Source organism: Lepus europaeus, chromosome 2 (genome assembly GCF_033115175.1).
Source record: "Lepus europaeus isolate LE1 chromosome 2, mLepTim1.pri, whole genome shotgun sequence".
NCBI lineage: Eukaryota > Metazoa > Chordata > Mammalia > Lagomorpha > Leporidae > Lepus > Lepus europaeus.
This window is the reverse complement of record NC_084828.1, coordinates 107,379,425-107,391,712: the sequence shown is the minus strand read 5'-3', so window position 1 is coordinate 107,391,712 and position 12,288 is coordinate 107,379,425. Positions and strand designations below refer to the sequence as shown.

General features: G+C 41.3%; 1 protein-coding gene across 1 annotated transcript in view; it reads right to left on the bottom strand.

Moving 5' to 3' along the window:
- SPATA16 (spermatogenesis associated 16) overlaps positions 1-12,288 on the bottom strand; it is a 288,894-nt gene that overhangs the window by 77,138 nt on the left and 199,468 nt on the right. The window contains exon 5 of the mRNA XM_062177925.1: positions 11,750-11,897. Coding sequence (XP_062033909.1) covers positions 11,750-11,897 — 148 coding nt within the window. The remainder of the gene's footprint in view (positions 1-11,749; positions 11,898-12,288) is intronic.

The window sequence follows — 12,288 nt, the reverse complement described above, 5'->3', positions numbered from 1 at the left end:
TACACTGTAGGTGGGAATGTAAATGAGTGCAGTCACTGTGGAAAACAGTATGAAGATTTCCTAAAAAACCAGAAATAGATTTCTCATATGATCCATCAATCCCTCTTCTGGGCATATTCTCAAAAGACATGAACACGTTATAGCAAAGAGATACCTACACCATCATTTATATAGTAGTCTTGTTCGCAGAAGCCAAAATACGGAATCAACCAAGGTGTCCATCATCACAGGAATGAATAAAGAAAATGTGGTGTATATACACAATGGAATACTATACAGCTGTAAGAAAGAATGTTTTGGGGCCAGCGCTGTGGCTCACTTGGCTAATCCTCTGCCTGTGGCGTCAGCATCCCATATGGGTGCCGGGTTTTAGTCCTGGTTGCTCCTTTTCCAGTCCAGCTCTCTGCTGTGGCCCAGGAAGGCAGTGGAGGAAGGCACAAGTGCTTGGACCCTGCACCCATGTGGGAGACCAGGAGGAAGCACCTGGCTCCTGGCCTCGGATTGGCGCAGCGCCGGCCATGGTGGTCATTTGGGGAGTGAACCAACAGAAGGCAGACCTTTCTCTCTGTCTCTCTCTCTCTCTCATTGTCTGTAACTCTACCTGTCAAATAAATTAAGCAACAAAAAGGAAAGAATGTTTTACGATTTGCAAAAAATTGGATGCAACTGGAGGACATCATAGTGTGTGAAATAAGCCAGGCAAATACCACATGTTCTCCCTTACATGTGGGGGCTAAAATTAAAAAAGCAAGTTAGCTAACCAAGGATGTTAAATATTTCTACTATGAGAATTACAAAATCTTAAAGAAAGAAATAGAAGAGGATACCAAAAAATGGAAAAATCAAAAAAAAAATTTGGAAGAATCAATATCATCAAAATGTCCATTCTCCCAAAAGCAATTTATACATTCAATGCGATACCAAACACCAAAGACATTCTTCTCAGATCTGGAAAAAATGATACTGAAATTCATATGGAGACACAGGAGACCTCAAGTAGCTAAAGCAGTCTTATACAACAAAAACAAAGCCGGAGGCATCACAATACCAGATTTCAGGACATACTACAGGGCAGTTATAATCAAAACAGCATGGTACTGGTACAGAAACAGATGGATAGACCAATGGAACAGAATAGAAACACCAGAAATCAATCCAAACATCTACAGCCAACTTATATTTGATAAAGGAGCTAAAACCAATTCCTAGAGCAAGAACAGTCTATTCAATAAATGGTGCTGGGAAAACTGGATTTCCACATGCAGAAGCATGAAGCAAGACCCCTAAGTTACACCTTACACAAAAATCCACTCAAAATGGATTAAAGATCTAAGCCCATGTCCCGACACCATCGAATTATTAGAGAACATTGGAGAAACCCTACAAGATATAGTCACTGGCAAAGACTTTTTGGAAAAGACCCCGGAGGCACAGGCAGTCAAAGCCAAAATTAACAATCGGGATCACATCAAATTGAGAAGTTTCTGTACTGCAAAAGAAATGGTCAGGAAAGTGAAGAGGAAACCGACAGAATGGAAAAAAATATTTGCAAACTATGCAACTGATAAAGGATTAATAATCAGAATCTACAAAGAGATCAAGAAACTCCACAACAACAAACAACCCACTTAAGAGATGGGCCAAGGACCTCAATAGACATTTTTCAAAAGAGGAAATCCAAATGGCCAACAGACACATGAAAAAATGTTCAGGATCACTAGCAATCAGGGAAATGCAAATCAAAACCACAATGAGGTTTCACCTCACCCCAGTTAGAATGGCTTACATACAGAAATCTACCAACAACAGATGCTGGCGAGGATGTGGGAAAAAAGGGACACTAACTCACTGTTGGGAATGCAAAGTGGTAAAGCCACTATGGAAGTCAGTCTGGAGATGCCTCAGAAACCTGAATATAACCCTACCATACAACCCAGCCATCCCACTCCTTGGAATTTACCCAAAGGAAATTAAATTGGCAAACAAAAAAGCCATCTGCACCTTAATGTTTATTGCAGCTCAATTCACAGTAGCTAAGAACTGGAATCAACCTAAATGCCCATCAACAGTAGACTGAATAAAGAAGTTATGGGACATGTACTCTATAGAATACTATACAGCAGTAAAAAACAATGAAATCCGGTCATTTGCAACAAAATGGAGGAATCTGGAAAACATCATGCTGAGTGAATTAAGCCAGTCCCAAAGGAACAAATATCATATGTTCTCCTTGATCGGTGACAACTAATCGAGTACCAAAAAGGAAACCTGTTGAAGTGAAATGGGCACTTGCCCTGACTGTTGATGTACGATTTAATACTTTATTCCTTTTAGGTTTTTTTTTTTTTTGTTCTAGTTAATACTATTGGTTGAACTCTGTAATTAACACACATTTATTCTTAGGTGTTGAAATTTAACTGAAAAGTGATCCCTGTTAAATATCAGAGTGGGAATAAGAGAGGGAGGAGATGTACAGTTTGGGACATGCTCAATCGGACTTGCTCCAAGTAGTGGAGTTAGAAATGTGCCAGGGCATTCCAACACAATCCCATCAAGGTGGCATGCACCAATGCCATCTCACTAGCCCAAGTGATCAGTTTCAGTTCACAATTGATCATAATGATAGGTCTAAGAGTCAAAGGGATCACACAAAGAAGACTAGTGTCTGCTAATACTAACTGATAGAATCAAAAAGGGAGAGAATGATCCAATATGGGAAGTGGGATACACAGCAGACTCATAGAATGGCAGATGTCCTAAACAGCACTCTGGCCTCAGAATCAGCCCTTAAGGCACTGGGATCTGGCTGAAGAGCCCATGAAAGTATTTTAGGCACGGAAAGCCAAGATACTCTGGCAAAAAACAAAACAAAAAACAAAACCTAAATGAAAGATCTCTGTGAGTGAGATCCCAGTAGAAAGAGTGGGCCATCAAAGAAGGAGGTAGCTTTCTCTGAAAGGAGGAGAGAACTTCCACTTTGACTATGACCTTGTCTAAATAAGATCAGAGTTGACAAACTCAAAAGGCTTCTCAACTCAAAAGTTGCCTTAGCAACTCATGAAAAGAGCCTAGGGTTTTTACTGAAGCCGTAAACAAGAGTGTCAATTGTTAAATCAACAACAGGAGTCACTGTGCACTTACTCCCAATGTAGTATTTCTGTCTTTAATGTGTTGTACTTTGTGAATCAATCGTATAACTAGTAATCAAATAGTACTTTACACTTTGTGTTTCTATGTGGGTGCAAACTGTTGAAATCTTTACTTAATATATACTAAATTGATCCTCTTTATATAAAGATAATTGAAAATAAATCTTGATGTGAATGGGATGGGAAAGGGGGCAGGAGATGGGAGGGTTGCGAGTAGGAGGGAAGTTATGGAGGGGTGGGGGGAGGCCACTGTAATCCAAAAGCTGTACTTTGGAAACTTATATTTATCAAATAAAAGTTAAAAAAAAAGCAAATTAGCAAGCAAGCAAGAATGCCTGTGTGTATCAGTATAGCTACAAATATGGTTTTGTCAGTTTTTGTTTTATACCTTTGTCAACATTAAAGATGTTATATTACTACAGTTTTTATAATCTGTGATTACTTTAAAATTTCGTATATATGAGAGAAATGCTCATCTTTCCATTTGATTATTATTTTTTTTTGAGAGGCAGAGTTGGACAGTGAGAGAGAGAGACAGAGAGAAAGGTCTTCCATTGGTTCACCCCCCAACCAAAATGGCCGCTATAGCCGGCGCTGCGCCGATATGAAGCCAGGAGCCAGGTGCTTCCTCCAGGTTTCCCATGCGGGTGCAGGGCCCAAGCACTTGGGCCATCCTCCACTGCCTTCCCGGGCCACAGCAGAGAGCTGAACTGGAAGAGGAGCAACTGGGACAGAATCCGGCGCCCCGACCTGGACTAGAACCTGGGGTGCCAGCGTCGCAGGTGGAGGATTAGCCTAGTGAGCCGCAGCGCCGGCCTCCATTTGATTATTGTTAATAGCCCTCACGTATATTCTAGCTAAACTAGGGTCTTTTTGCTTTTTACTTATTAAACTTTTTATTAGTTGGATTTTTAAGCCTTGACCATAATAGAAAGGGAGAGGGAGGGAGAGCAGGAGGGAGAAAGAAGAAGAAAGGGAGGTAGGAAGGGAATATAATTATTTTCTTAGAATTGTATCTATGGACTATATTGAATCTGTTAAAAAATAGAAAAACTAAAAATAAATAAAACAAATCCTCCCCAAATACGTCTGCTCCCTTCTCAGGAGCAGGTATATTTTTGGCACCACCTGGAATAGTGTATAGGATACGTGTGCCCACTAAATGTTGGCTGAGTAAATGACTAGAGAAACAAACCCCCCATTTCCATGGTAGATCCTCTTCTTGTCCCTAGGATCCTGGGAAAGGAAGAAAAGACAGAGTAACACAGCAAGTTGTAGAGAGAGCTATAACTACTTTGAGTCTGTTGAGTGGACGAGGTTTCCAGGACAAGACTCAGAAGGTGGCTGGGTTCACAAGCCAGCATTCTCTCCAGAAGAGGGAATCTCAGAGTGGGATCAACTGGTGTGCTTGATACACACAGGAAGAGGCAGGATGGGGAATCTATTTCAGCACCCTTGGGTCACTTATTTGTCACAGAGATGAGTATTTGGGTGCTGCTCAAGCCACCAGACTTAATCACCAGTGACACTGGCCAGCTTGCTTTCTTCACATGTCCACTGACTCCGAACACACTGGGTGTGTTTTAACACTGGGAAAGACAAAGCCAGATGAGGGGAAGAAGAAAAATCCTTGAAAAGGGCAAGGGAGCTGGTGAATATGATTAGGTAGTTATTGGAAAAGAGACAGAATTTTAGAAATGCCCCGGGTGGTAATGAGTCCCGAGAGATGAAACAGAATTGATTTCTGAATCTGGGTGGAGTAAAGAAAAATAGAGGTAGGTAAAAAAGTTGGAGTCTTATGCTTGCACACATTTGCTGTTTGTCCTGTCACATATGCTGCATGAATACTTGTTGAAATAAATCATTTAATAAGTTGTCAGGACAGAACCTTCTTAAATTTGGCCTACGAGTCTTATAAAAGGAGGATCCTGGTTTTTGGGAGGTACCAAGAAAACTAAGTAGCAAGGTCTCATCTCTCTTTGTGAGGCTCTTTTCCAAGCTACTATGTTTGGCTCCTTATGTCTGCTCTCTCCAATCACCTCTCTAACCTCCTGGGAGAAATGTCCGGATGCTAAAAATAACACCAGGCTTTCCCACTTCCTGTGCTCTGTGCCCTCATCCACCTTGCCATTGCCTGGGGGAAAAAAGCCACATCTCTCCAACATCTTGTTTCTGTCTCTAGCAATAGTTGTTTCAGCATCATTCCAGCAATGACTTCAGGAGAAATCCCTTAATTTGCGACAGAGGCTAATGATGTCACCAATTCAATAGCTTTGTTAGTCCCAAGCTCAGTTTCCACAGAGCAAAGAACTTGGTAAGTTCCAAGGAAATACAAACTTTCACTGCCTTCCCTACCCCCTATTCCCCTCTAGAAGCTGTGTCTTTCCTCTCTGGGTTTTCATGTAGCAGTGTCAGACCCCAGCAATTACTAATTATAAAATTATAAAATAATAGAAACAATCATTAATAACTTACAATTATCTTCTCTTCCAAAGTATAACATCCTTTAGCACAAATTGTCTTGCCAAAAGATCATAATTTACCTTGATAACAGGTCTGATGGAGTTACATGAGACACGAGTCTGGCTCATTAAAGTTATTATTGTTTTTAAACTCTTGGTGTCAACAGTGCTTCCTGAGTATTAATTAATCTTCATGACTTCTTTGTAAAGTAGGTTAAATATAACTGAGCTCATTCTACCAGAAGAGGAATTGGCAAACTGGTAATTCTTCGAATATCTCTTCATTCCAATGGCTCTGAGAGTGGCATTGGAAATAGCTGAGTCAGACTCATTTTCCATAATGCTAGATAACCACAACTTTTGTGTGCTACTTGTGCACTGATCCAGAAAATCCCCCTAAGAATATATAACAAGATAATTAATAATTTATAATAATTAGCAAAAAATGTGTTTTGAGACATCCTTACTTACTTCCTTATAAAATGCTCAAATGAAGCAAATCAGCACTAGTGGTCATGATCGCTTATACTCTGCCTCCCCCAGCTTTTATTTGCCCTAAAATTCCGATTGGTCCTAAGCTATTTACTAGTAAGTCATCAATAGTTTTATTGACTTAATATCTTTCCTTTAAGGGCTGTGTCATTGTGGAGAAGAGTAAGGAATCCACAGAAGCTAAATTTAATGTCTCCATTACAGGGAAATAGTGTAACCCTATGACTAGGACATGAGTTCAAATGCAAGGCCTGCCACCACCATGCAATAGTTTTCTGTGCATATTTGTAAAAGCAATTTATCTTCTTTTGTTACTGTTTTTTGAATGGGAATGATTTTACTTCATAAATTATGAGAATGACAAGAGATAATGAATGTAGAGTGCCTGGTACTTTAGAAGTGGTCAAAACAGAGTACATTCTGAATCCTATAAATCAATGACTCATCCCCAAGGGCCTGGGCAGAAAAATAACGAAGGATCTTTAGCAGAAGGATGAAATACTAGGTATGTGCATTTAGAGATTTTTGCTTAATATGGTAGTCATTGTGGGTTTGTCATAATATTTGTGGCACAGTAGGTTATGGTGCCAACTGAGATGTTGATACCACATATTGGAGTGCTGGCTCAAGTCCCAGCTGTTCCACTTTTGATCCAGTGTTTTTCTAATGCACCTGAGAAGGCAGTAGATGATGGTACAAGTATTTGGGCCCCTGCCATCCATGGGAGAGGCCAGGATGTAGATCCTGGCTCCTGGCTTCTGCTTGGCCCAGCCCTTGCCATTATGGCCATTTGGGGAGTGAATCAATAGATGGAGGATTGCTCTGTCACTATGCCTGGCAAATAAATAAATAAATCTTTAAAAAATATGGTAGTCATTGTTGGATTTTCTTAAAGATTTGTTTCATTTATTTGAAAAGCAGAGTTAGAGAGAGGGGTCTTCCATCCACTTCTTCACTCTCCAAATGGCCCCAACAGCCGAGGCTTGGCCAGGAGCCAGGAGCTGGGAACTTCTTCCGGGTCTCCCACAAGGATGCAGGGGCTTAAGCATTTGGGTGATCTTCCTTGCTTCCCTAGGCACACTAGCAGGGAGCTGGATTGGAATTGGAGCAGCTGAGACTTGAACAGGAACCCAAATGGGATGCTGTTGTTGCAGGTGGTGGCTTAACTTACTGCACCACAGTGCAAGCTCTGGACGGTTCTTAATTTAGAATAAAAATCCATTTTATAAAAGATTTATTTATTTGAAAGGCAGAGCAGCAGAGAGAGAGAGAGAAAAGGAGAGATATCTCTTATTCTCCAGTTCACTCCACAAATGGCCATAACAGCCTGCACTGGGCCAGGCCAAAGCCAGGAGCCAGGACCTACATCTAGGTCTTCCATATGGGTGGCATTTGGGCCATCATCCATTGACTTTCCAGGCAAATCAGCAGGAAGCTGCATCAGAAGTGCAGCAAAGTGGAACAGCCCAGATGCAAACAGGCTCCCCACTGTGGGATGCTGATGATACAAGCTGTATTGTAACTTGTTGCGCCACAGTGCCACAGTGCCAGCCCCCTCCTTTCTTTCTTTCTTTCTTTCTTTCTTTTTTTTTTGACAGGCAGAGTGGACAGTGAGAGAGAGAGAGAGAGAAAGGTCTTCCTTTTCCATTGGTTCACCCCCCCCAGTGGCCGCTACGGCCAGCACGCTGCGGCCAGTGCGCTGTGCCGATCTGAAGCCAGGAGCCAGGTGCTTCTCCTGGTCACCCATGCGGTTGCAGGGCCCAAGCACTTGGGCCATCCTCCACTGCACTCCCAGGCCATAGCAGAGAGCTGGACTGGAAGAGGAGCAACCGGGACAGAATCTAGCTCCCCGACTGGGACTAGAACCAGGTGTGCCAGCGCCGCAGGAGGAGGATTAGCCTAGTGAGCCACGGCGCCAGCCCAGCGCCCTCCTTTCAATCCAGAATAACACCTGACACATACTAGGTGGTAAAACACAATTTTTAAATGAATGTCTATGAACAAGTGACTTCCAAAGACAGAAAGAGGAATAATTATATCAGTGCTGTGGTCAGGTTTTCCACGGCATTCCTGGTGTTCTTGATCTCATGTGGACACCAGCAAATCAAGAACATGAGGGAAAAGGAAGGTTTAAGATGTGAGACAGATGATGGAAAGTAGAAATAGTGGACTCTGGGGGAAAAATATCTTTAGGGAAATACTGTAATCACAGTCCACTGATGAAGAATGGGGGAAAAATGACATTTTATCACATGACATTTAAAAAATTTTTTAAACTTTTATTTAGTAAATATAATTTTCCAAAGTTCAGTTTATGGATTACAATGGCTTTTCCCCCCCATAATTTCCCTCCCACCCGCAACCCTCCATCTCCCACTCCCTCTCCCATTCCATTTCACATCAAGATTCATTTTCAATTATCTTTATATACAGAAGATTGATTTAGTATATATTAAGTAAAGATTTCATCAGTTTGCCCCCACACAGAACATAAAGTGTAAAATACTGTTTGAGCACTATTATAGCATTAATTCACATTGGACAACACATTAAGGACAGAGATCCCACATGAGGAGTAAGTACACAGAGACTCCTGTTGTTGATTTAACAATTTGACACTCTTGTTTATGGCGTCAGTAATTTCCCTAAGCTCTAGTCATGAGTTTCCAAGGCTATGGAATCCTCTTGAGTTCGCTGACTTCGAGCTTATTTAGACAAGGCCATAGTCAAAGTGGAAGTTCTCTCCTCCTTTAAGAGAAAGATACCTCCTTCTTTTTTTTTTCATTTATTAAACTTTTATTTAATGAATACAAATTTCCAAAGTACAGCTTATGGGTTACAATGGCTTCCTCCCTCCCATAACTTCCCTCCCACCCGCAACCCTCCCCTTTCCCGCTCCCTCTCCCCTTCCATTCACATCAAGATTAATTTTCTTTCTTTTTTTTATTATTATTATTATTTTATTTTTTTAAATTTTTTTTTTATTTTTGACAGGCAGAGTGGACAGTGAGAGAGAGACAGAGAGAAAGGTCTTCCTTTTGCCATTGGTTCACCCTCCAATGGCCGCTGCGGTAGGCACGCTGTGGCTGACGCACCGCGCTGATCCGATGACAGGAGCCAGGTGCTTCTCCTGGTCTCCCATGGGGTGAAGGGCCCAAGCACTTGGGCCATCCTCCACTGCGCTCCCTGGCCACAGCAGAGAGCTGGACTGGAAGAGGAGCAACCGGGACAGAATCTAGCTCCCCGACCGGGACTAGAACCTGGTGTGCCGGTGCTGCAAGGCGGAGGATAAGCCTAGTGAGCCGTGGCGCTGGCCAAGTTTCATTTTCAATTCTCTTTATATACAGAAGATCAGTTTAGTATATATTAGGTAAAGATTTCAACAGTTTGCCCCCATATAGCAACACAAAATGAAAAAAAATACTGTTGGAGTACTAGTTATAGCATTAAATAACAGTGTACAGCACATTAAAGACAGAGATCCTACATAATTTTTTAAAAAAAATTAATTAATTTTCTATGCCATTTCCAATTTAACACCAGGTTTTTTTTTTTCATTTCCAATTCTCTTTATATACAGATCAATTCAGTATATAATTAGTAAAGATCTCATCAGCTTGTACCCACACAGAAAAACAAAGTGTAAAAATACTGTTTCAGTACTAGTTATAGCATCACTGCACATTAGACAACACATTAAGGACAGATCCCACATGGGATGTAAGTACACAGTGACTCCTGTTGCTGACTTAACAATTTGACACTCCTGTTCATGGCGTCAGTAATCTCCCTAGGCTCTAGTCATGAGTTGCCAGGGCTATGGAAGCCTTTAGAGTTCGCTGACTTTGATCTTATTCCGATAGGGTCATAGTCAAAGTGGAAGTTCTCTCCTCCCTTCAGAGAAAGGTACCTCCTTCTTTGATGGCCCCGTTCTTTCCACTGGGATCTCACTAACAGAGATCTTTCATTTAGGTCTTCTTCTTTTTTTTATTTTCCATGGTATCTTGGCTTTCCATGCCTACAATACTCTCATGGGCTCTTGATGGCCCGTTCTTTCTACTGGGATCTCACTCACAGAGATCTTTCATTTAGGGTTTTTTTTTTTTTTTTTTTTTTTTTTTTTTTTTTTTGCCAGAGTATCTTGGCTTTCCGTGCCTAAAATACTCTCATGGGCTCTTCAGCCAGATCCCAGTGCCTTAAGGGCTGATTCTGAGGCCAGAGTGCTACTTAGGACATCTGCCATTCTATGATTCTGCTGTGTATCCCACTTCCCATGTTGGATTGTTCTCTCCCTTTTTTATTCTATCAGTTAGTATTAGCAGACACTAGTCTTCTTTGTGTGATCCCTTTGACTCTTAGACCTATCATTATGATCAATTGTGAACTGAAACTGATCACTTGGGCTAGTGAGATGGCATTGGTACATGCCACCTTGATGGGATTGTATTGGAATACCCTAGCACATTTCTAACTCCACCATTTGGAGCAAGTCTGATTGAGCATGTCCCAAACTGTACATCCCCTCCCTCTCTTATTCCCACTCTTATATTTAACAGGGATCACTTTTCAGTTAAATTTCAACTAATATTTACCTAAGAATAAATGTGTGTTAATTACAGAGTTCAACCAATAGTATTAACTAGAACAACAACAACAAAAAAAACCTAAAAGGAATAAAGTATTAAATTGTACATTTACAGTCAGGACAAGGGCTGACATTTAAAAAAAATTTTTAAACCTTAGATTTTCTAAGGTTTACCTCTCTTCTTCTTCTTCTTCTTTTTTTTTTTGACAGACAGAGTTGGACAGTGAGAAAAAGAGACAGAGAGAAAGGTCTTCCTTCCGTTGGTTCACTCCCCAAATGGCTGCTACGGCCTGCGTGCTGCGCTGATCCAAAGCTAGAAGCCAGGTCTTCTCCTGGTCTCCCATGCTGGTGCAGGGCCCAAGCACTTGGGCCATCTTCCACTGAACTCCCGGGCCACAGCAGAGAGCTTGACTGGAAGAGGAGCAACCGGTATAGAATCTGGCTCCCTGACCGGGACTAGAACCTGGGGTGCTGGCACTGCAGGCAGAGGATTAACCAAGTGAGTCGCAGTGTTGGCCTACCCTCTCTTCTTAAAACACATAAACATGGGCCGGCGCCGTGGCTCAACAGGCTAATCTTCCACTAGCAGTGCCAGCACACCTCCAGGTCAGCTCTCTGCAATGGCCTGGGAGTGCAGTGGAGGATGGCCCAAGTGCTTTGGCCCTGCACCCAATGGGAGACCAGGAGAAGCACCTGGCTCCTGCCTTCGGGTCAGCATGGTGTGCCGGCTGCAGCTCGCTGGCCTCGGTGGCCATTGGAGGGTGAACCAAAGGCAAAGGAAGACCTTTGTCTCCCTCTCTCACTGTCCACTCTGCCTGTCAAAAATAAATAAATAAATAAATAAATAAATAAAAACACATAAACATGAAGGTACAAAGAATACTGTGCTAGTCCTATAAAGCAAGCCCTACTTAAAATGTTAAAAAAGAAATTTATTTCATGTCATCAGAGCAAGACAACACACCTTTGTAACAGAAACCATGACCCAATAAGTAAGGAAGGACCCTGTATTTGAATGGAAACAAAGTTTCAGCTGGTTACTTGAAGCTGATGCATCTTACCTGTGTAGATATACTCCATATATGCAGGATGAGTTTTTGTGAAAACCTCTTTGACTTTTTCTATTTTGTCGGTTGTTATTCTGGTTGCAAATGGTGTGTACATGACAGAGAAAGCTTCAGCTCTGGTGATGGCTTCTTCAATCATGGCCTGAGAGGAAGCACACAATCCATCTGGCATCAGTAACATGACTTTTCAAGAATGTAAAAAATATAATTATCTTTATGGGTTACTTAGAAATCTATATATTGTACTGCAAAGATAACATATTTTGGTCTTGAATATTCATTAGAACAGAACTTTAATTAGTTCTGGAGATACTACTTCATATTAAGAAAACCAATTAAATGAAGAAAGTTTGCAAACAGGCACCTCCAAATTGAGTTTTTTCAAGATAAAAATAAAAATTCTATTTTCTAAAGTATAATTTTTTAGTTGATTTTAAAATTCAAATTCTTAAGTCCAGCAGGATAATTAACTTACAAATTGGTGAACAATTTATACAAAGAGAGTTTTCTTTAAAAAAAAACACACAGTGAGT